At 37.1% G+C, this 23,787-nt stretch overlaps 1 protein-coding gene and 1 non-coding gene across 2 annotated transcripts in view; one reads left to right on the forward strand and one right to left on the reverse strand.

Moving 5' to 3' along the window:
• The first annotated feature begins 10,765 nt into the window (after nucleotides 1–10,765).
• TWISTNB (TWIST neighbor) overlaps nucleotides 10,766–23,787 on the forward strand; it is a 35,804-nt gene continuing 22,782 nt past the window's right edge. The window contains exons 1-2 of the mRNA XM_032483881.1: nucleotides 10,766–11,069; nucleotides 15,807–15,948. Coding sequence (XP_032339772.1) covers nucleotides 10,816–11,069; nucleotides 15,807–15,948 — 396 coding nt within the window. The 5' untranslated portion in view covers nucleotides 10,766–10,815. The remainder of the gene's footprint in view (nucleotides 11,070–15,806; nucleotides 15,949–23,787) is intronic.
• Nucleotides 21,262–21,333, reverse strand: TRNAA-GGC. Its single transcript has one exon. It is a non-coding gene; the product is annotated as a tRNA-Ala (tRNA).

Raw genomic sequence — 23,787 nt, forward strand, 5'->3', positions numbered from 1 at the left:
AAAAGTGGCACGTTTAGAACTACATTTTCAAAGATTATTTAGCAAACACATTTCAGAAACTCAGAGAGAGTATCTTAAGTACCATTTGGTTAAAACAGAGTTTCCAAATAAAGTTTCAGAACTTGGCATCACTTCACTCTTTTCTCCCTTAAATCATTTTTCTGGAAACATATGTAATATTTCTTACTCAAAGGATATGACAGCCAAGAAATTCAATTATTCCAAGTCCATAAATCACAGGTTGTCAGTTACTCATAGCAGAGGAAACCAATTCAGAAATTGCTGGAAATGTGTATGCCTAGTAAACTTATACAGAAGAATTTAAAAAAAAACAAAAACTCTTTTTACTGAATACAAAGTCTTTTACTAGGAAAGTATTTCCCAAGAAATATACTGTAAAAAGTCAAACTCTAGATCTAAAAAAATTTATTTCACTATGTTAACAGTTCAGTATTACCTACATCGATTAACTGCGGTCAGATCACTTTCATTTACTTGGGAATCTTTCAGAACTCGGGTCCATCTTCACTTTCCTTCCCATCAGCTAGACTACTGATTTCAACATCTTTCCTGCCTTAACATCCAAAGGTTCTGCTTCTGTAGCCTCACAGCGCATGGCAAGCCCTGCCCTCAAAGTCAAAATGTGTTGTTACTGAGGATTGCCAGAGAGACTAGATGCTTCACGGGAAAACCTAAAATCTTGTCAAATTTGCATCAAATCTTTTATTGACCACAAGGGATCAGGACTCATGATTGCACCTTCTTATTAGTCAATCTGGATATTGGTCCCTAACTACTCACTAAGACCATGGACCTCAAACATTCCACAGCATCTGGAAGAAGGGCTAGAAGAAATCCCTCCAGGCCCTCCAAGTTCACTTCCCCGGGAAAGAAAAGCCACAGGTTACTCTGTGGGTGGCTGCACCAGCCAACACTGTCCCTCGCCCTGCCCCTCATTGTAAATCAGCCAAAGAAAGAGGTAACACTCAACCTCTTTCATATAAACGGGCTCTAAGGCCTCTAAGCTGTCTAGACGCCCGCCGCCCCCATGACTATCCACACAGTCTTCTGAGATTTGGACGTCACTGCCTTTTCTGTCTTCCAAGTATATTGATACTTTCACATCAATATCTGAGAAAAACAAATAAAATAAAATGAAGGCTCTGTATCCTCTATAATAAAACACATTTCTGGAAAGAATATCATGTTTTCAGGTCATGATAGAGAGGTAACATTAGCCTATTTTACTATCCATCAGCAAAAAAGATGGCAGTGCAGCAGGTAAAAAGACAGCCATTTATTAAGCACTCTTATAACGTACATTGTCTATAAATGTGAATATTCCTCTGTCATATCAATAGCATTTATTTTACTTGAAATATGGAAAAGGTGGGAAGACATCAATATTTCACCTAAAAGGTAAGGTCATTTCTGGTTTCTGTATCCATGAATCTCAAAGTCATTCAACCAAAGCATGCAATTTATATACACTTAGGTCCAAAAAACAAACCACCACTCCATCCCATACAAACCACTCCACTTGACTTGTTCTGCTGCTTCTGATTTCAGATCCAAATATCTGATGTGTGGCACTGCCTTGATTTCAGTTTCTGGCCCCTGTTCTTGGACCTGAGGCTTTATCTCTCTAGCTGTCAAGCTTTGACCATCGCAGCTACACACCTCACTCTAAACTAACAGGACTTCAGTGGTGTTAGTTACCCGGCAAACAGGCATGTGCTCAAATTGAAAATGGGAATTCAAAGGAAGGATCTCAGATAATTAAAGGGAGAACTTGAGCTCTCTATACCTTGAATGTAAAGAAGTTGAAAAATCTAGGAGGTCATTGGAGGTAGTGAGGGAGCTGTCAGTGAGAAACCAAAGCAAGATGACTTCCCCCCTGGGTTTCATAAGGGAGTTAGATCAGTAAGCTACAAAGAACACTAATTTCATAATGAACAAAATTCTGCCTTTATATTTTAGATATGTTAATTTCTTGTAGTATCTGCCTTTTCTTTTAAATCTTTAGCCTACTCACCTGCACCAAAAAAAAAAAAAAAAAAAAAAAAAATCACCATCAGAGGAAGAGGTTTTTTCAAGCAGAGCTAGCACTATCCGTAAGTATCATCCTAAAGCAGGTATGGTGCATGACAGCAGGAACCACAACAAGAAACATCAAGAGAAAGTGAGACACTTTGGTCCTCCTCACCCAGAAATACCCATTTCCATGTGAATTTTGGAGTTTCAGAGTTTTATTTTACCGACAAATGCGGCTTTTATGTAGTGTCTTCCTGCACGAATTCTGCCCACTGTTGCTTTCTTTCACAACCGAGAATGTCCACTTTGCCACTAGATAAAGATAAATTCCTTTACTGTAATAATTTCCAAAGCCTTAAAGTATTGATGGCACCCTGTAGCCAGAAGAGGAAGTGGAGAATATGATCTATTAATATGGATTTTGTGTAATGACTTGAGAGTAAATTCTGTATCAAAATGCACCATCTCTAAATTTCATTTTTAGCTACTTTCCACCCTCAAACTTTCCATACCACGTTCTTTGGAATATATTTAATGTCAAAGATCTGCGAGTATACACCTACACAAAACTCTGCAGCCAGCAGGTGGTTGATTAAACTACAGCTTTAAAGTAATATTCAAAAACATAAAAAAGGAAAGTGTTCTCTTTTTGTTCTGCAGCAAGCTAAAGACAGATGGAAGTAAACGAGAATTTCCACAGATACCCTTGCAAAGCACCATGGTTAATTTCATTGGCCAGATTCCTTGGATTTGAAAACCTTGCAAGAGGGGTGTTGAAATTTTGCTGCAGTAATGTCTAACTGAGAAGGAAACAGGGCCTTAGGAGAAATGCTAGCCCTAGTTTTCATCAAAGGACAGGAAGCTATGTAAAGATGACATCAAATCCTCAGAAAGTAGCCCACTCCTTCTGAGACCTTCTTTACCTCTTCCCAACCAAACCAGTGCACACCTACAAGTGTACACCCACAGACACAAACACACATCCTGAATTCAATTTATTAAGATGATCCTTTTTAAGTAGAATCTTTCATCCAAAAGAGCTCTGTAGGTGCCTTCCTGGTAATGACTGATAGATACCTAGATACTTGCAACCTCAGGTGGCTAAAGTTAAATATTGGTATGATTTTATGATTTTATCTAAGTCTATATTTTAAAGTTTAGGTTTAAACAAATGTATATATATAAAAGTGTGTGCTAACATATATATACATGTATGTGTTTGTATAAATGTGTTTGTATTTTGAGAGAGAGAGAATTCTAATACACTTTCTTCAGTAATATTCAGAACATCTAAACTACAGCCAGGAGATAAAATCCAAGCATAAAGATCAGGGTGTTTCAACATTATTATATCTGGTTACCGCAAAAGTCAGACACAAATAACTGCATATCTAGAGGGTGAAAATATGATGAGTACTTAAATTTATTGTTCTTTTTCTTACCCTCATAAGCACCTAATGTGATTTACAAATAATCTATTTATTAAAACTGTGAAAACTGTATTTATATATTATGGATGAGAAAAAAGATTGCCTCTAGACTGAAAAAGTTGAGTAAACACTGCCTCTTCATGGGAACAAGTAGGTTGTGTTCTTTGAGAAAGTTTGAATTAAGCAATTCAAGTAGCAAGATAATTGAGGCATAGTCATGTTTTGGATGAAATTATCACATAGATAAACAATTTTGTATGCCTTCTCTTATTTACAAATGAAAAGTGTGCACAAGTGTATTTGTTGTAAATTTAACATGGCTGGGCCATTGATTTCAGTGACACGGATTGCAAAGGATTTGTCTGTGCCTCAGAAAAGAGAACATAAGTATGTGTTAATAGAAATAAGAATAACACACATTTTGTAGAAAATTGTTTTCCTTCATGAAGATTGTTCTCTACTCCTTGGAAATAATCCTATTTTGACTTAGTTTGAATTTGTTTCATTATTTAGGTTCTAACACAAAATTTACCAGAATGTTATCCCTTTCAGTGTAATGCAGAGGGGAACATAAATTGAAATTCTTCTTTCGGTATGAGAAATGCATGGAAATTAAGTAATGGCATTCTACTCGTCTGAGTCTGTGTAAGTCATGTACTATTTTATGTTACTTACTTTACAAACTTTACTGTGTTTGAATGCTAAATCATATAAAATATATTATTGATTATCACTGTATTTATATCAATTATACCTAAGTTAAAAACTATCAGTTAAGAGCCTCTCTTCTGTATTTCAAACCTCTTTGGAGGCACTGGTTCTCAAACTTCAGCAGGTAATACTAATCACTTGGAGAGCCTGGTAAAAGGTATTGCTGGGCTCCATCCCCAGAGTTTTGATTTAGGAACCCTGGGTGGGGCCTGAGAATTTGCATTTCTAACCAATTTAGAAATAGTTTTTGCTGGTCCAGGGACCTTACTGAGGACCAGCAATAAAATATAACTTTATTAAATTAATCAAGTCTTAACTTACAGACAGATACATTTGAGTCATTGCATTTCTGTGTATTTTCAGTAACAGCTATAGCTTGCAAAATGTAAAAATCTATTTTATTCAATGAAATGTAATATAATGAGCTCTATTATTTCTTTTTCTTCATTGCAAACAAGGTTTATGTCTATTAGTTAAACAATCTAGTAAGCCGGTAGGAAGGGCCTTCAGAGTCAAAACTTAATCCTAAGTCCTTTAGTCCTTTTTTTTAAAGGATCGTAGGTAAAAACAACTGTCAATAAACAGTTGCCTTGATTTTTGCCATTCTTACAGTACTTTGGGCTAAAGCAAAAGTTTACAATTTAAAGTTCATGTTTGCCATCTGCTGACATATTTGTGAATTACAAGTAGTCTGCATGGTTGGTGTAGTGTTCAGATTTTTGGTTTCTGTTTCATTTCCAAAACCCATTAGGTAAATTTCATACATGGATTTTCCCTAAAAGTGCTGTATTTCACAATTTACTGAACTACTAAATTAGAACTGTTTCCCAACGTGAGTACATTTATTTCAAATAACTAGTTTGTACTGACGCTATTTTAATTTTTCCTACTGACAAAAGAAATTGCAAATTTGTGTCACTATGTATCTAGAGTGAATTTTATCAATAAAACATTTTCAGAGGCTACTGTATTGAGATCTTTAATTGTTTTAAGCTGAATCACATGTTTATGTAAATAGACTGCTTTAAAATGCCAGTACGTTGAAGAGGAGCTGAAATTAATCATGCTAATAACCCAAAACACAACAGCAACAACAAAATCATTCCCAGGATGGGGCCAAGGCATTTCCCAGTTTTCAGTCATACTCTTTTCCAAAGTTTCCTCTTATGTACAGGGCTTTACCTTGCTTTTCATTCAAAAAGATCACAAACTCCTGCTCCCATGTTCAGCTTTATAGCCTTGATCAGACTGAATTAAACATATTAAACTGAAATGGGTTCAAACAAAGATCTATTCTTCAGCACTTCATATAGATGAGTCACTGTGCCTAGTATTGCACTGTCATTATCATCTTTCATCCTCACGGCTGTCCATATCACCATACCTTTACCCTACAAATTAGGAAGTTGCAGTTTTTTGTTTGTTATCTTTTGCTTTCAATAGGAAGTTGAAGTTTAAAGGGGCCAGGCAAGTTGTCCAAGGTGACAGAGTAAAGATGATACCCAGACAGCCTGACTGTAGCATCTGGCTCCTACAAGCCATGTCACGTCATCTGAATTACTTTCTGCGAGACTGCCGATACTTATAGTTTGGCCAAAACCAGTGTCCCTTTGACATCTTCCCAAGCCTGTTAAAACAGTAGTATTTACCAGTTTGGTCGGATTCCAACTTTAATATTTTTTTAGGCAGAGGCTCAGTAAAATAAGCCACCCATTTCTCTGACTCTTACAATTTCTTCCTTTATCAGCGTTAGTCATGTATCCAGGAAAAGTGAAGATTTTTAGTAATTCACAGCATGAGCTGTGAAATAAGTCATGACTGGGTTCCACCCTCAATTGATTAACAGCTGTTTCTCCTCAGGAAAGTCAGTCCTTTGCTCAAGAAATATGTTGTAGGCAGTCAGCTTGTAGCTGTTAACAATACAGATAAAATTGCCACCAACGTGGGGCCTACATTTTTTGATCTTCTTTAGAATCTGGTTTCCTTATCTGAAATATATATAAAAATTACAGGAAGTGAAATATCAGGCCACCCAGGATGGCTGTTCTCCTGCTCACTGTACATCCCCTGCTGGACTAGTGCCTGCTTCTCCTACACCTACTCACACAACTGACCTCCCTACATACTTGCCCCCGCCCCAGCTAATGACTGTTCTAGCTTTAGATCAGAACATCTCCACTAGGAAAGCTTATGAAAGGGGCTGTGAGGGGCATGCCTCTCTGCTGATTTCCCTGGTAACCAATGAGCCAACCTGATGTCAACTCCCCCTATAACTGCTAACTTCTCCTCACCCCCCAGGAGCGAGGACTGCCGCCTTGTCCTGCCAGCCAGCCAGCCGTTTGCTGCACACAGTGGGGTACTTCTCCAGGACCTTGCTTCTGATATGTAAGATACCCTCATTTATTAAACCATGGATGTCTCTGTGGCTGACTCCAGGTTCTTTCTTCAGTCTTGAAGCTGGGGAAGTACAGGCCTTATAGGCCTGTGAGGTACAGCCCAACAGTGCATGAAGATTTTGTGCTGATGGTTTGTATAAAACACTTAGCACAGTGCCTGCCAGGTTTGTAATAAACCTTAGCTGAAGATAATGATCGTGGTGGTGGTTGTGATGTTGATAAAATCATCATTCATCCTACCAGTTTGGTAAAATCAACCCAGAAAGGTGATGAAACCCTTCCTATCAGTCCTATTATAACTTTTTGTCCAGGATGGGCATTTTTAGGAATTTCCAGTGTCCATCTGGTAGATGATAAAAGTAACCCCTCATCCTGTCTTAGGCGAAGACAAAATACTTGAGATGCATGCACTGGATTGACATTGTGTGAGTTCCAGAGCCTAGGCAAGAGATCCTGTATGTTTCTCTCTCTCACTCTCTATCTGAAATGTGCACAGCTGCCAGGAAAGCAGGCCAACTCTAACCTGCTGGAGTAAGAGACGTCTAGAGCCACATCTGCCCACAGATGCATGAGGGAGGCCAGCCCAAATTTGTATTCATGGAGTTTTGAGTTAAATTTGTGATTGTTATTTAACACCACTAAATTTGGGAATGGTTTGTTATACAGCAAAAACCAATTGATGAAACAGCATTTTTGCCTGAAATACCCTTTACATGAAATTTTTGTGTAAATCTGCACACAGTTCACACTTCCTGACTAATTCAATTTCTTCATAAAAGTCAGCTCTAAGAATTTCAGCTTTAAAAAAAAAAAAAGGAAAGAAGCTTGTGGCTTTAGCACCCAGGCTCTTCACCTTGCACTACATTAAACTGTCTAAAAATAGAGAATTTCTTGTAATAACCAAAATCTTCAACAACAGGAATCCTTTTGCTGATTTTTTTTTTTAGTATGAAGCAATGTATGTCCATAGCAATAATATATGAAAAATTTGCTTGAGGGAAAACAAAGCCATAAACCAACCCACCCTCAAGAGATAACTAATATTAACACATGGTATTTTTATATCCGTAGTCTTTTCTAATCATATAAGTGTGCATATTTCCTGTAAAAATCAAAGCATGTGGCACAAATTACTTTGTAATTTATTTAGGCAAAACCACCAAATTATTGCACATTTACATTGCTCTAGGGATTCTCTGATTGCAAGAAATAGAAACACACATAACATGCTGTGTGTGTGTGTGCGTGCGCGCGTGTTGGAGAGAGGAATCAGAGGTTTAAAAAAAAAATATATATATATATAGCAAGTTGCAGGAACATTTATTCCTTTGGGGTCAGTGGACTTGAGGTCAAAGTCATTTCTAACCTTCTCTTCTTGTAGAAAGGGGATTTTCTTACCACAGACTTGCCATTGGCTTGACAGGGCTTTTCGTGAGACTGGGACCATCGATGCCTGACTTTCTGTTGCAGTTTGATCAAATTTTAGAGAAAAAGAAGATGGTGCAGACTGACTATAGGTTCTTGATAAAATAAACTTTGTACGTGTGTAGGATGGGAGATGGGTGGGAGGAATCACATTGTACCTTGTTTTCTTCTTCCCTGAGCTAGTAGGTGGAACAGGCTAATTTGGTAAAGTCACCTCATGGTGGTGAACATTTACATGCAGGCTGAATCACTGTTTCACTATTTCAAATCATGCAGAGTGTGGATAGTGGCTAACCATCAAACCAGGATTTAAAAGACTAAAGAGTAGAAAACAAATTTCAAAATCAAACAAGCAAATCTTTAACTGACCTCTGTACATACAAAGGGTTACAAAACTACTCCATATTTTAACTTTGTCAAAAATCATTACTGGGGTAATTGATTTCAGGTGAGTTGTTTTGACTGAATTGTCCTGATATCCAGCGTTTTTTTTTTTTTTTTTAAACTAAATTGCTTTTGGAGAAATTGTTTTCATTCAAATCAGCTGCAGACAATCTAGATGCATCTTGACTTCAAGGAGAGGTTTTTTTATTTAATTGGTCTGGAGTGCCTTCTAGGCATCAGGTGATACTAAAGCTCCTCAGGGGATTTTAATGTTTGGCTAAGCATAAGAACACTGAACAAAGGGGTCCAGCACAGGGCTGCTGGAGGACTTTGCAGCAACATCGAGGTAAAGGCTGTTATAGTTCCCTTTTATGGACTTCACGTGTTTATCATTGGGCTTTGAAAGCTGTTTCATACCATTCTCATCTCAGGCTAAATTAGAATTCAATTAAAGAATACTAAAGAAAACGCTTTTTACTTATTTGAAACTTCTATCATCTCTATAGTAGGCAGGAGAAGTATTATTTTTACAAGTGGAAACAGGTATGGAGAGGTTAGAGGCTTCTGTAGTACCTAGGAAAGGTGGGAGTGTGTAGGTACTCACACTACTAATTGATAGACATTTCTCTTGGCACTTATGCAGTCTAATATGTGTTATATATTTAGATCCTATTTCTTCACTTAGCCTGTGAGTGATAAATCTGTTATTTCATTCATTCATTTAAGATGCATGGTGTCCATGAAAAAATTAATCAGTAGTCGATCCAAGAAAGAAATGGAAAATCATATTTGATCCAATCTGACAATTATAACCTGGGACAGTCTTTTAGAAAGCTCCGAGGACTGTTCTGCCTGTTAGACAGCAAAGCAGAATTATATACATTTTTGAGACAAAGGGTTATACATCAGATGATGGATTGATAGTTTACACAATCCAGATATGCATCTACAAAGTGCATGGTGGGTCATCATGACCCCTTAGAGGATTAAGAAGGTTATCTCCTGCGGAGGTCTGGTTACTGCAGATGCACAATACACACTAAAGGCGAGGGAGGAGGCCCAAACTAGCGGAGAAAATTCTTATGTTTAAAATTTTCTTGTCCTGCTATAAAATACAAATTTTATTTTATCATTTGTTCCAGTCATATGGGGGTTGCAGTGGTGAACAAGACTGATAACATGGTCCCAGCCTTAGTGAGATAGGGGTCTAGGTAAGGAACAGGGGAACAAACAGGCAATTAACATAAAATTAACATAAAACAAGAGCTTGATGGTGGTAATTTACAAAGGGGGGAACTACTTAATCACTTCGTGGGAAAGAGAATAGGATGGTGGTAAACTTTGCAGAGAAAGAGAATGCAAAATCTAAGTTAAAATTTGACACCTGAGAAGTTTCTTATTTGAGAAAAGCTACCCTATTCCCAGGCAGAAGCAACAGTGTAAGACTGGAGAGAGAAGAAGAGAGCGGGAAAGAGAGGGGGAGGCGGAGGGGAAAGAGTGGGCTGAAAGTGGCTCACTGAGCATAGGTGGGGCTCGCAGATAGTTAAGTGGGGCCTGGTGAATGAAAACGCTGGGCGCAAATCATAAAGTGGCCTGGTAATTTAAGAGCCGTATTAAGGAGTTATTATCCTGAGGAAAACGGGTCGCCTGTATGGAGGTTTAAAGCGGCAAGTTATGGTCATATCTGTCTTTCAGGGATCTGGAGGCTCCAGGGTCCTTCTGACCATAAAGCTAAACTTCCACAGGCAGTTCTATAGTTTTGGAATCGAACACGGAAAGAAGTGTCCGAATAGACTGACGTTTCGGCTTGGGGCCCCACAGGCTTTGGAGCTGATTTGATGTTTGGGGGTACATGAGCGGCACCTGGGATGACAGCTGGACTAAGTCATTTGAAAAGCGGCGGTATGAGTTCCTGAATTAGTGATTACAGAATAAGGAGAGAAGCTGGACTGGAGAGAGATGATGGGTTTGTTTTCAGAGGAGTTGCATTTGAGATACCTGGGCTACTTTTTAAGATTGGGAATGTATTCCTGCAGAAAATATATTCCGTAAACATTTAAAGATTTATTATTGTACCGTCCAAGCTTGTAAAACCTACCAAACCCACCTTACTACTGGATATGATCAAAGTGTAAACCCCTATTAAATCCACTGAGGACATTAGCGAAAATATAGGTCTGTGCGCCCTTAAGAGACGAGGGGTACATTTGGCCTTCGAGCATGCTCAGTGCTTACCCACGGGCTCCTAGCTCCTCAATCATCTAAGTGTGAAAAAGCGGTTTCCCCCTGCTGGTCAGAACTGCGTACTGCAGCGCAAGGAGAGGCAATTTCCTAGGGGCGTGGTAGCGGGTGGATGACGTAGAAATCGGGCGTCCGGAGATAGGCGGTTGTTGAATGCGTCATTAGCGCGCGCCGTAGGAAGCCTGACAAGCCGCATGGCTGCGGGTTGCTCAGAGGCTCCGCGGCCGAAGGCGGCCTCAGAAGGGCCGGTGGTGGGGCCGGCCGGCGTCTTGCCTTGCCTAGAACTGCCGACCTACGCTACCGCTTGTGCGCTCTTGAACAGCCGCTACTCTTGCCTGGTGGCGGGGCCGCACCGAAGACACATCGCACTGTCCCCGCGCTACCTTAACAGGAAACGCACCGGTATCCGAGAACAACTGGATGCGGAACTGCTGCGCTATTCCGAGAGGTATGAGTCTCTTAGGCTTTTCTTTCGCCGAGCGGAGAACACCATAACGTTGCTTACCGCTCCTTCGTTGGGGCATGAGAAGGGCCCCAGGTGTACGTACTAATGGCGCAGCAGAAAAGGGGCTAGTGAGAAACGTGCACCGGCCGCGAGCTTAGCCCGGAGGCATTCTGGAGTCGCTACCACCTTGAGGGGCCAGTTCCTCCCTGGTCAAGATTTGTACGGGGTCCCTTTCGTAAGCAAGAAAGAAAACGTTAAGACGGCTCGAACTGTGTCGGTGTAAGGAGTAAAGCGCGCTCCAGAACCGGGGTTTAAGGGTAAGAATAGACCAGGGGCTGGAGACCGGTTAGGCCTCTTTATGTTTTCTCATTTGACAGTGAAAGTTTGGAATGCAGTACTTCAGAAGATTCTTTCACCCTATAGAAAATTATACTCGAAGCTTTAGTACAGTCGTTTATTTGTAAACCACGAAGGGCGGTTTTTGTTGAATGTTTTGTCTCTGGTACTTTCCCTGGGTTCTTTTCTCTTGGACCTGATCAGGGATGAGATAAATACTTTGTTTTTTATTTTTGAGAGCCTCCCTGTTGCTTTTGAACGTGAAAAAAAAACCTGATGCATTTAAAGATATTTAAGATATTCGAAAATAACTTAAACTCTCAGAATTACATGGGTGGAGGACCAGGGGGAGGGGGCAGATATGCTTTAATAGTCCTCTAGACTACTTGGCTGGAAAGCAGGGGTTCTAAAACTAGGGTAAAGGGATTCTCTGGGGGTTCGTTATTGCCCCTCAGGAATTTAATGAATCCATGGAAATTGCAGGAATTTTCTTTGTCACTTTTCTTGAACCAAATATCCAAAGTTTTCAATACTGTTTTTCAAAACTTCTTTTTTCCCCGATAATGAATCACTGCGATTATTGCACATAACACACAACACAGGTTAGTCAAAGTAGAGAGAAGGGGAGGGTGGTAACGACCCACTCCCAGGAGAAGTTTGGGAAGAAGGCGTCTCAGCACTAGCAGTGGTCTCTGGTCTAGCAACGAGTCTGGCTACAAGCATGAGTGGGAAGTCACCCTCTGTTCCCACAGGGCCTTGGGCAGCGACCCTGGAACAGCTCTCAGCTGTGTGGAGCCAGGGCCTCCGGTGAAAGCCTTCAAGTCACTGGACTCAGTGGTCTCATTTTAAGGAGTCTGCCAGAAGGGAGTGAGGGCCAGAACGTTCAGGTGGGGAAGATTAACAGGTCGTCTTCTTCATTTGCTCTCCCTTTTTTAGCTCAAAGGTTATTTGAGAGCTTTCTCTCTCCTTGTAGTCAGGATACTTTGACCAGATAAATTGTAAGTACTATATAATCAGAGTAAGGTTTACATAGGGGAAAGACATTGGGTGCAGCTGGAGAGAAGGGCAGTGGATTAAAGACGGGCTGGAGGACAATTCAGAGAGGATGGCCATTTTGCTCTTCCCTTCCTGTCTTTGCCAGGTGTTTTGGGTTTTTGTTTGTTTTGTGTACTTAAGCAGGAAGCAGGGCTCGCACTTCATCCTCTCAGTGCTCTCTGAAACTTGGCACACTTTTGAGACGGTGGTACTGTGATGTCTGGGACATAATCACATTTGCAGTTTAAGAAACAGCACTTGTTAGCACTAGATGATGGTTTAAGGAGGGTGAGACAAATAAATATGGAGAACAATTAAGAGATTGTTATAACTGTTCAAGAGAAAAATGATTAGAGAGGATAGATTTGGGAGATTTAAGGATATGCAAGGTGGTCATAAAATCTGGAAACAGAGGCACATGTTTGATCCTGTAACTGATTAATACATCCATTTCACAGACTAGGGGAATAGGAGCCATTCCACCAGAGATGAGGAGCTGATTGGATGATGATCATTTCTATAACTGAAATGGACATTGTGGCCATGTGGCCCAGATAGTACCCTGAGCAGATATGGACTCCCCACCCTACCTCCCATTACTTCTGAGGTGTGCTAAAAACTCCAGTTTATTCTGTGCATATCAAACACTATACTTTGAACTATGCATTACTAGTCAGGGATAAAACACTGAACATACCAAGAATTATAATACTGATCAACCATTTTTCATATATAGTTTTATGTTTCCAGATTTGGGGGCCATCCTGTAGAATCAGAAGGACATACTTCTCTTTGTTTAAGAAGTGAGGAAAAGAGAAGAATTGAGAGTGGCTCTCATATTAGTTACTAGGTTATCTCAACAGCATCCTCTGTCTGACGGATTGCCCACCTTTTCCCTCAGTGACAGAATTTTTTAAAAGATCATCCCGTTTCAGTTTTGGAAAGTCTGCTTAAAGAAAGTAAGCAGTTTTCTAAAGTCACGTAAGTTATATCTCTGAGAAGTTATTAAGGAACAAAAAAATCTTAGCTCTTTTGTAAATGACAGCTCTTGAGTTATTTGAAGGTGGCAATTATATTCCCTCCTAGTAGTTCTAGAAAAGTATTAAGTGTGCAATCTAAGCGTCTCTGAATTTAATTGTTCTCTAAATATCTCAAGTGAGGCTACCACCTTGCCCTGAAACCTATTTAGGATGGTTTCAGAAAAATAAAAGAGGAAGAGTTACAGTGTTGTGTCTGTCGTTGTCTACCTGATGATTTTTAGTAAGTTATATGCTGTGAGTTGCTTTCCCAATTTTGCTAGGTTTACACAAATCCTTTTGGGGTTAGGCTCTATGGTCACATTCCCTAGTCAGCAAATTTGAACCCTACAGAACCCAGGGCTTCCTATTATAAGAAATATTTTGCAGTACTGCCTTTACTATCATTGAAAACACTCTTTACTATACTGAAATGAAATGTAAAGATAACAACCTATCTACACAATTGAAGAAAATTCATATAGTGCTCTAATACAATATAGTAAAATATGTTTCAGTGTGATAATGCTCAATGCATGACTAACTGGGAAGAATGAAGTAGTAGATGCCTCTTGCACCTATACCTAGAATCATTGTGAATGTATCCGTTGCAAATGTAGATTGATGCAGAAGTTTTGAGTTGACAACTCACATGACACAGTGTCTTCAGTGGTGAAATGCTATTCTAAAATAATGAGCAGTTCTCAGTGTAGTTCCACACAAAACAGTCTACTCTTGAATTTACATATTAGCAATATTCCTGGAAATTTTAATTTACATTGAAAGCATGCAAAGATGACTTTATATATAAATGTGTACATACATATTTAAGTTAGATACTGTGACCCATTGTTTATAAATATTTATGAAATGAAGTTTGTCCTCTCATTTAAATCATGTAGAGCTAGGAACATTTTTCATGGCAGAATATCTCCCATCCCTGGACTTTGCCCATGAGACAACTATGATTAGTTCTGCAAACTCCCAAATGCCTCCTAGGGGACAACATTCCCCCTACTTGAGACTCATTCTCTAATTTTTGATTAGGGGAAACAAAGTCTTGATTTTCTTTTCCTTTTTTTAAAATTTTATTTTATTGAGTTATAGTCAGTTTACCATGTTGAGTCAATTTCCGGTGTAGAGCACAATGTTTCAGTCATATATGAATATGCATATATTCATTTTCACATTCTTTTTCACCGTGAGCTACTTAATTTTGTTTTTATTATTGTGGTTACTTTTTTTTTTTTCCATCCCACCTTGCTCTGTTTTCTGGGCCCCTAATACTGTCTTAGCGATGGTATGGTTCCTGTTGAGGAAAACCACATGCAAAAATTAGCAGTTCAAAAGAGTGCTTTCTGGAATAAGTTTTCCTAATTTGGTAGTTAATAAAGTTCCTTTCCAGTGGCTCCTGTCTGTTTTACTTAAACAACTGCTACTAGGGATAAATTCTCTCTAATTCTGTGTGACTCATTTTAGAAGTTAATAGAGTTCAACAAAAATGTTCTCTGCTCTGAAGGGACTTAAGAGTCCTGTCTGGAATCCAAACTTAAACAGAGATCAGATAAATAAGAGCAGTGATAATACTTTGCATGGAATCCTATAGGAGTAGAGGAGGAGTGATTTCAGCCTTGCCTGGGGGAGTCGGGACGTTTTCTGGAACAAGTGGCTATGGCAGGGAAGCCACCAGCTCAGTATCCTTAGCAGTTGTAATTTTTTAAGAATTTGGAAACGACATTTGGAAATAGTTGCCTCTTAATCCTGACAGTCAACATATGTTATCTAAAGTGTCAGAGTCAGTTCTAAAGAAATGGTATAGTTGTATTTCTTAATATTTTTTTATAAGACAGTTGCAGTTTGGAGACTTTCCTTCATTAAGTCACTGGCTTTAATATTCAGGGGCTTCTTCAGCTTTGACCCAAATACTTTTCTTGCTATATACCATCTAGTATAGAAATTTGATAATGGTGGATAATACCAAAATTGGCTTGAGTCAATAATACAGAAATAGACTTTTTTTTTTTTTTTTTTTGCCAGTCTCATTTTTTCTTTAACTCTAGTGTGACTAGAATTCAAATGAGTAGCAATTAAGGAAGAAGGATCAACTTACTGCTGTTGCATAATTGGACATTTTGTTTCTGGATACCTATCTTGAATAATTATTTTTAAGTTAGTCATTATGTTGTAACCCTTTGATGAAATTACTATTATGTTTTTGCTGTGGGTGATTATGTCAGGAGATGTATACTTTTGACTCCGAATATCTAATCAGTATGATAAAGGCCTAGTTTAAAAGAGGATTAAAAAAATACCATTTTCTTCTCTCTCTCTCTCTCCCTTTTTAATTTTACAGCCTTTTAGGTGTACCCATTGCTTATGATAATATCAAAGTAGTGGGTGAACTAGGAGATATTTATGATGATCAAGGACACATTCATCTTAACATTGAAGCAGATTTTGTTATTTTCTGCCCTGAACCAGGGCAAAAGCTTATGGTATGTATCTTTCTTCCCTAGCTTTCTTTGTAGAGTTATTTAATTATGTAATTTGGAAATTTTTAAGAACTATACACCCTGGGATTCACATGGATTATTATTGTAGGTAACAGAAAATCATTTTTAAAGAAAAAAATGAAAATTATTTTCTATCAGTTCAGTCTGGGTAAGTTTTGTTTTGTTTTTTAATTGAAGTATAGTCATTTTCTGGAGTACAACAGTGATTTAGTTTTATATATATGTATATGTACATGTATATATGTGTTGTTTTTCAGATTCTTTTCCACTATGTGTTATTATAAGATATTGAATATAGTTACCTGTGCTATACAGTACGTCCTTGTTGTTGATCTGTTTTGTATATAGTAGTAGGTAGCTGTTAATCCCAAACTCCTAATTAATCCCTCCTCGCCTTCCTCTTTGGTAACCAGAAGTTTGTAAATTCATTTGTATTTTTTTTTAAGATTCCTCATATAAGCAATATGATATTTGTCTTTCTCTAACTTCTCTTATTATGATGATCTCTAGGTCCCTCCATTTTGCTGAAAATGGCATTACTTCTTTTTAATGGCTGAATAATATTCCATTGTGTGAGTGGAATACACCAAACAACACACACAAAGACTTCCTTCTCTCTTTGTCTGTCAGTGGACATTTATGTTGCTTCCATGTCTTGGCTGTTGTAAATAGTGCTGCTGTGAACATTGGGCTAAATGTATCTTTTCTAATTAGAGTTTTTGTCTTTTCCACATATTTGCCCAAGGGTGGGATTGCTGGATCTTGTGCTAAGTCTGGTTTTAGTTTTTAAGGAGCCTCCATACTGTTTTCCATAGTGGCTGCACCAATTTACATTCCTACCAACAGAGTAGGAGGGTTCCCTTTTCTCTACACCCTCTCCAGCATTTATTATTTGTAGACATTTTGATGATGGCTATTTTGACCAGTGTGAGATGATACTTCATTGTAGTTTTGATTTGCATTTTTCTGATAATTAGCAGTGTTGAGCATCTTTTCCTGTGGCTGTTGGTCACCTATATGTCTTCGTTAGAGAAATGTCTATGTAGGTCTTTTGCCCATTTTTTAATCTTTTTTTTTTTTTTTTTTAATGTTGGGCTGTGTGAGCTGTTGGTATATTTTGGAAGTTAAGCCCTCATCGGTTGCATTATTTGCAATTATTTTCTCCCATTCCATAGGTTGTCTTTTGGTTTCGTTTATGGTTTCTTTTGCTGTGCAAAAGCTTTTATGTTTAGTTAGGTCCCATTTGTTTATTTTTGCTTTTGTTTCTGTTACCCTGGGAGACAGATCCAAAATCTATTGCTGGGATTATGTCAAAAAGTGTTCTGCCTATGTTTTCCTCTAGTTTTACAGTATCCAGTCTTACATTTAGGTCTGTAATCCATTTGGAGTTTATTGTATATGGTTTTAGAGAATGTTCTAATTTCATTTATATTTTGCTGTCCAGTTTTCCCAGCACCACTTACTGAAGAGACTGTCTTTTCTCCATTGTATATTCTTACCTCCTTTTCTGTAGACTAATTGACCACAGGCGTGTGGGTTTATTTTGGTGCTTTTTATTCTCTTCCATTGATCTGTGTGTTTGTTTTTGTGCCAGTACCATACTGTTTTGATTACTGTAGCTATTCTTTTTGATGCAGTGGTAAACGGGATTGTTTCATTAATTTCTTTCTGATATTTCGTTGTTAGTGTATAAAAATGCAACACGTTTGTATATTAATTTTATATCCTGAATCTTTACCAAATTTATTGATGAGTTCTAGTGACTTTCTGGTGACAACTTTAGGATTTTCTATGTATAGTAACATGTCATCTGCAAAGAGTGACAGTTTTACTTCCTTTTCAGTTTGGATTAAAAAATTTTTTTTCTTTGATTGCTGTGGCTAGGACTTCCAAAACTGTGTTGAATAAAGCGGTGAGAGGGGACATTCTTGTCTTGTTCCTGATCTTAGAATTCTTTCAGTTTTCACCATTTGGGTATGATGTTAGCTGTGAGTTTGTCATATTAAGGCTATTATCATGTTGGGTATGTTCCCTCTGTGCCCAGTTTCTGGAAAGTTTTTACCATAAATGGATATTGAATTTTATCAAAAACTTTTCCTGCATCTACTGAAATGATCAGATGGTTTTTATTCTTCAATTTGTTGATGTGGTGTATTACGTAGATTGATTTGTGGATATTGAAATATCCTTGTACGTCAAGGATAAATCCCACTTGATTATGGTATATGATCCTTTTAATGTATTGTTGGATTCGGTTTGCTAGTATTTTGTTGAGAATTTTTGCATCTGTGTTCACCAGTGATACTGGCCTATAATTTTCTCTTTTTGTGATATCTTTGGTTTTGGTATCCAGGTGATGGTGGCCTCATGCAGTGAGTTTAGAAGTGTAATTTTTTGGTATAGTTTCAGGGTAGATGTTAACTCTTCTCCAAATGTTTGGTAGAATTCGCCTCTGAAGTCATCTGGTCCTAGACTTTTGTTGGGATTTTTTAAAAATTACTGATTCAATTTCAGTAGTGGTAATTGATCTATTCATGTTTTCTGTTTCTTCCTGGTTCAATCTTGGGAGATTGTGCCTTTCTAAGAATTTGTCCATTTCTTCTAGGTTGTCCATTTTACTGATGTGTAATCACTCATAGTGATTTCTTATAATCCGTGATATTTCTGTGGTGTTGGTTGTAACTACTTTTTCATTTCTGATTTTATTGACTTGGGCCCTCTACCTTTTTTTCTTAATGAGTCTGGCTAAAGGTTTATTAGTTTTGTTTACCTTTTCAAAGAGCCAGCTTTTATTTTCATTGATCTTTTTTATTGTTTCCTTTTTAGTCTCTATTTCATTTATTTCTGCTCTGATGTTGATTTTTTTCTTTCCTTCTACTAACTGTGGGTTTTGTTTGTTCTTATTTCTTTAGTGGCTGTAGGTGTAAGATTAGGTTTTTTTATTTGAGATTTTTCTTGTTTCCCAAGGTAAGCTTGTGTTACTGTACATTACCTCTTAGACTTGCTTTTACTGAGTTCTGTAGGTTTTGGATCGTTCTGTTTTCGTTTTCATTTGACTAGGTATTTTTTGATTTTTGTCTTTAATTTTTTCTGTGATTCATTAGTTGTTTAGTAGCATGCCATTTAGCCTCTACGTGTTTGTGTTTTTTTCTTGTAGTTGGATTTCTAGTCTCATAATGTGGTTGGAAAAAATGCTTGATTTAATTTCAATTTTCTTAAACTTACTGAGGTTTGCTTTTTGACCCAGCATGTGCTCTATCTTGGATCATGTTCCATGTGCACTTGAAAAGAATGTGTATTCTGCTGCTTTCCGATGTAATCAATTAATCAATTAAATATCAATTAAGTCCATTTGGTCTAATGTGTTATTTAAGTCCTGTATTTCCTTGTTATTTTTCTGTCTGGATCATCTATCCATTGATGTAAGTGGGTTGTTATACTACCCTATTGTTACTGTGTTACTGTCAATTTTTCCTTTTATGTCTGTTAATATTTGTTTTATATATTGAGGTGCTCCTATATTGGGTGCACCTATATTTAGAATTGTTATGTCTTCTTCTTGGATGGATCCCTTGATTGTTAAATGTAGTTTCTGTCTTTGTCTCTTGTAACAGTCTTTATTTTAAAGTCTACTTAGCATGATACAACTATTCGCTGGCTTTTAATTTCTAATTCCATGGAATACCTTTTTCCATTCCCTCACTTAAATTCTATATGTGAGACTAGATATGAAGTGAGTCTCTTGTAGCATATATATGGGTCTTGTTTTTGTATCCATTCAGCCAGTCTGTTTTTTGGTTGGAGCATTTAGTCTATTTACATGTAACATAATTGTGTGTGTTGTTATTGCCATTTTATAAATAGTTTTGGATTTGTTTTTATAAATTTTTTTTGTTCTCTCCTCCTGTGATTTGATGATATCTTTAGTGCTATGTTTGGATCCCGCGCCCCCCCCCCCTTTTTTTTTTCTGTGAATACCTAGTTTAGATTTTTGGTCTGCAGTTAACATGAGGTTTTTCTTTAGCAGTCTATATACGAATGTGATTGTTTTAAATTGCTGATCTCATACTTTCAGATGCACTTTAAATATCCCGCATTTGTATTCTCTCACAATTACTGTCTTTGATATCATAATTTACATTTAATTGTTTTGTATATCCCTGAACTGCTCATTGTGGATACAAGTGATTGTACTGCTTTTGTCTTTTAACCTCCCTACTGGTTTTGTATGTGAATGATTTCCTGCCTTTTCTGTAAGTTTGCCCTTACTGGTGTGATTTGATATTTTGAAATTTCCTTTCTTTTTATGTTTGTTTTACAATGTTGTATTAGTTTCTGGTGTCCATCAAAGTGATTTAGTTTTTTATATATGTATATATACATGTATATGTGTGTTCTTTTTCAGATTCTTTTTCATTATGTTATTACAAGATATTGAATATAGTTCCCTATGCTATACAGTAGGTCCTTGTTTGTCTGTTTTATATATTGTAGTATGTAGCTGTTAATCCCAAACTCATAATTTATTCCTCCCTCCCCCTTCCTTTTTAGTAATCATAAATTTCTTTCCTACGTCTGTTTTGTAAAAAGTTGACTTGTACCATTTTTTTAGATTCCATATAAGCAATATGATAATTGTTCTCTGTCCGACTTACTTCAGTTACTATAATCAATAGGTCCATCCATGTTGCTGAAAACATCATTATTTCATTCTTGCTTGTGTCTGAGTAATATTCCATTGTATGTGTATGCCACATCTTCCTTATCCATTCATCTTTTGATGGACATTTATGTTGCTTCTATGTTTCAGCTATTGTAAGTGGTGCCACTGTGAACATAGGGCTGCATATATCTTTTTGAATTAGTTTCTGTCTTTTTTGGATATTTGCCCAAGAATGGTGTTGCTGGATCATATGGTAAATCTGTTTTTAGTTTTTACAGAACCTCCATACTGCTCTCCATAGTGGCTGCACCAATTTATATTCCCACCAACAGTGTAGGAGAGTTCCCTTTTTCTCCACACATTCTCCAGCATTTACTATATGTAGATATTTTCATGATAGCCATTCTGACTGGTGTGAGGTAATACCTCATTGTAGTTTTGATTTGCATTTCTCTGATAATTAGTGATACTGAGCATCTTTTCATGTACCTGTTGGCTGTCTGGATGTTTTCTTTAGAGAAATGCCTATTTAGTTCTTCTACCCATTTTTTGATGGTTTTTTTTTCTTTAATTTTTTAAAATTTATTTTTATTTGGAGGGGGCAGGTAATTAGGCCTAGTTATTATTTTTAGTGGAAGTACTGAGAATTGAACCCAGGACCTTGTGCATGCCAAGCACACACTCTACCACTGAGCCATACCCTCCTCCCCAACTTGTTTTTTTGGGGGGGTTTTGATGTTAAGCTGTATGAGCTGTTTGTATGTCTTGGGAATTAATACTCTGTTGGTCACATTGTTTGCACATTATTTTCTCCCATTCTGTAGGTTGTCTTGGTTTTGTTTATGGTTTCTTTGGCTGTGCAAAATCTTACAGGTTTGATTAGGTCCCATTTATTTTTTTATTTTTATTTCTGTTGCCATGGGAGACTGACCTAGGAAAACATTGCTGTGGTCTATGTCAGAGAATGTTTTGCTTATGTTCTCTTCTAAGAGTTTTATACTATCATGTTTTATATTTAAGTCTTTAAGCTATTTTTATTTTTGTATTGTGGGAGTATTCTAATGTCATTAATTTACATGCAGCTGTCCAGCTTTCTCAACACCACTTGCTGAAGAGACTGTCTTTTCTCCATTGTATATTCTTGCCTCCTTTGTCATAGATTAAATGACCGTAAGTGCTTCATTTCTTTCTGGACTTTCCTTCCTGTTCCGTTGATCTGTGTGTTTTTGTGGCAGTACCATAGTGTTTTGAATACTGTAGCTTTATAGTTTAGCCTGAAGTCAGGGAGTGTGATTCCTCCAGCTCCATTCTTCTTTCTCAAGATTGTTTTGACAGTCCTGAGTCTTTTATGAGTTCATATTAATTTTAGGATTATTTTTCTACTTCTTTGAAAATTGTCATGTGTTTTAGAGAAGTATCACATTAAGTCTGTAGATTACTTTGCATAGGATAGCCAGTTTTTTACAGAACCTCCATACTGCTCTCCATAGTGCTGTACCATGGAATGTCTTTTCATTTCTTTAAATAATCTTCAGTTTCCTTTTAGTGTTTTTATTTCCCACTATATAAGTCTTTTACCTCCTTCTTCAGGTATATTCCTCAATATTTTATTTTATTTATATAATTTTTTTTTTTTTTTTTACTTTTCTGACATTCATTTTTTGTTGTAAAGAAATGCAAGATTCTGTAGGTTAATCTTGTATCCCACTACCTTACTGAATTCATTTATCGGTTCTGGTAGTTTTTTTGTGGAGTTTTTAGGATTTTCTATAAATAGTGTCATATCATCTACATATAGTGATAGTTTTACCCCTTCCCTTCCAACTTGGATACCTCTTATTTCTTTTTCTTGTCAGATTGCTGTGGCTAGGATTTTCAAAACTATGTTGAATGGAAGTGGTGAAGGTGGATATTCTTTGTCTTGTTCCAGGTTTTAGTGGGAAGGCTTTCAGCTTTTCACCATTGAGTATTATGATGGCTGTGGGTTTGTCATAAATAGATTTTATTATGTTGAGATACAGTCCCACTGTACCCACTTTGGTAGGAGTTTTTAATCGTAATTGGATGTTGAATTTTATCAACTGCTTTTCCTGCATCTATTGAGATGATCATATAGTGTTTGTCTTTTCTTTTGTTGATGTGGTATATCACATTGATTGACTAGTATATGATGAACCATCTTTGTCACCCTGGGATGAATCCAATTTGATCACGGCATATGATCATTTTTATTTGTTGTATATTTGGTTTGCTAATATTTTGTTGAGAGTTTATGCATTTGTATTCATCAAAGATAGTGCCTGTAATTTTCCTTTTCAGTAGTGTGTTTGTCTGGTTTTAGCATCAGATGATGGTAGCTTTATAGAATGAGTTTGAAAGTGTTCCCTTCTCTTGTTCCTTTCTGAAGAGTTTGAGAAGGATTGGTATAAGTTATTCTTTGTATGTTTGGTAGAATTTCCTAGTGCAGCCATTCAGTACTAGACTTTCATTTACAGGGATTTCATTATTACAGGCTCAATTTCACTTCTCCTGGTGTGTTCAAATTATATATTCTTCCTGAGTTTTGGAGGGCTATATATTTCTAGAAACTTGTCCATTTCTTCTAAATTGTCCAATTTGTTGGTATATAATTGTTCATAGTATTCTTTTATGGTTTTTTGTATTTTTTGTGGTATCAGTTGTCATTTCTCCTCTTTGAGTTTTCATTTTGTTTATTTACATCTTCTCTGTTTTCTTCTTGGTGAGCCTGGCCACAGGTTTGTCAGGTATGCTTACTCCTTCAGAGAATAAGCTCTTTTTTTTTTTTTTAATTGATTTTTGATTGATTTTTTCCTATTTTTTAAATCTCTTTTTTATTTACTTCCTCTCTAGTATGTTATTTTCTCCCTTCTGTTGACGTATAGATTTTGTTTGTTCCTTTTATAATTCTTTTAGGTGGTAGGTTTGTTCATTTGAGTTTTGTTTTGTTTTGTTTTGTTTTTAGAAGGCCTATATCACTCTGAACTTCCCTCTTTGGGCTGCTGTTGCTGCATCCCCTTAGATGTTGTGTGATTGTGTTTTCATTGTCATTTGTCTGTCTAAAGGTATTTTTTAATTTCCTCTTTGAGTTCATAGTTAACCCATTGGGTTTTTTTAGTAGCATGTTTTTTTTAAGTCTT

Source organism: Camelus ferus, chromosome 7 (assembly GCF_009834535.1).
Source record: "Camelus ferus isolate YT-003-E chromosome 7, BCGSAC_Cfer_1.0, whole genome shotgun sequence".
Classification (NCBI taxonomy): domain Eukaryota; kingdom Metazoa; phylum Chordata; class Mammalia; order Artiodactyla; family Camelidae; genus Camelus; species Camelus ferus.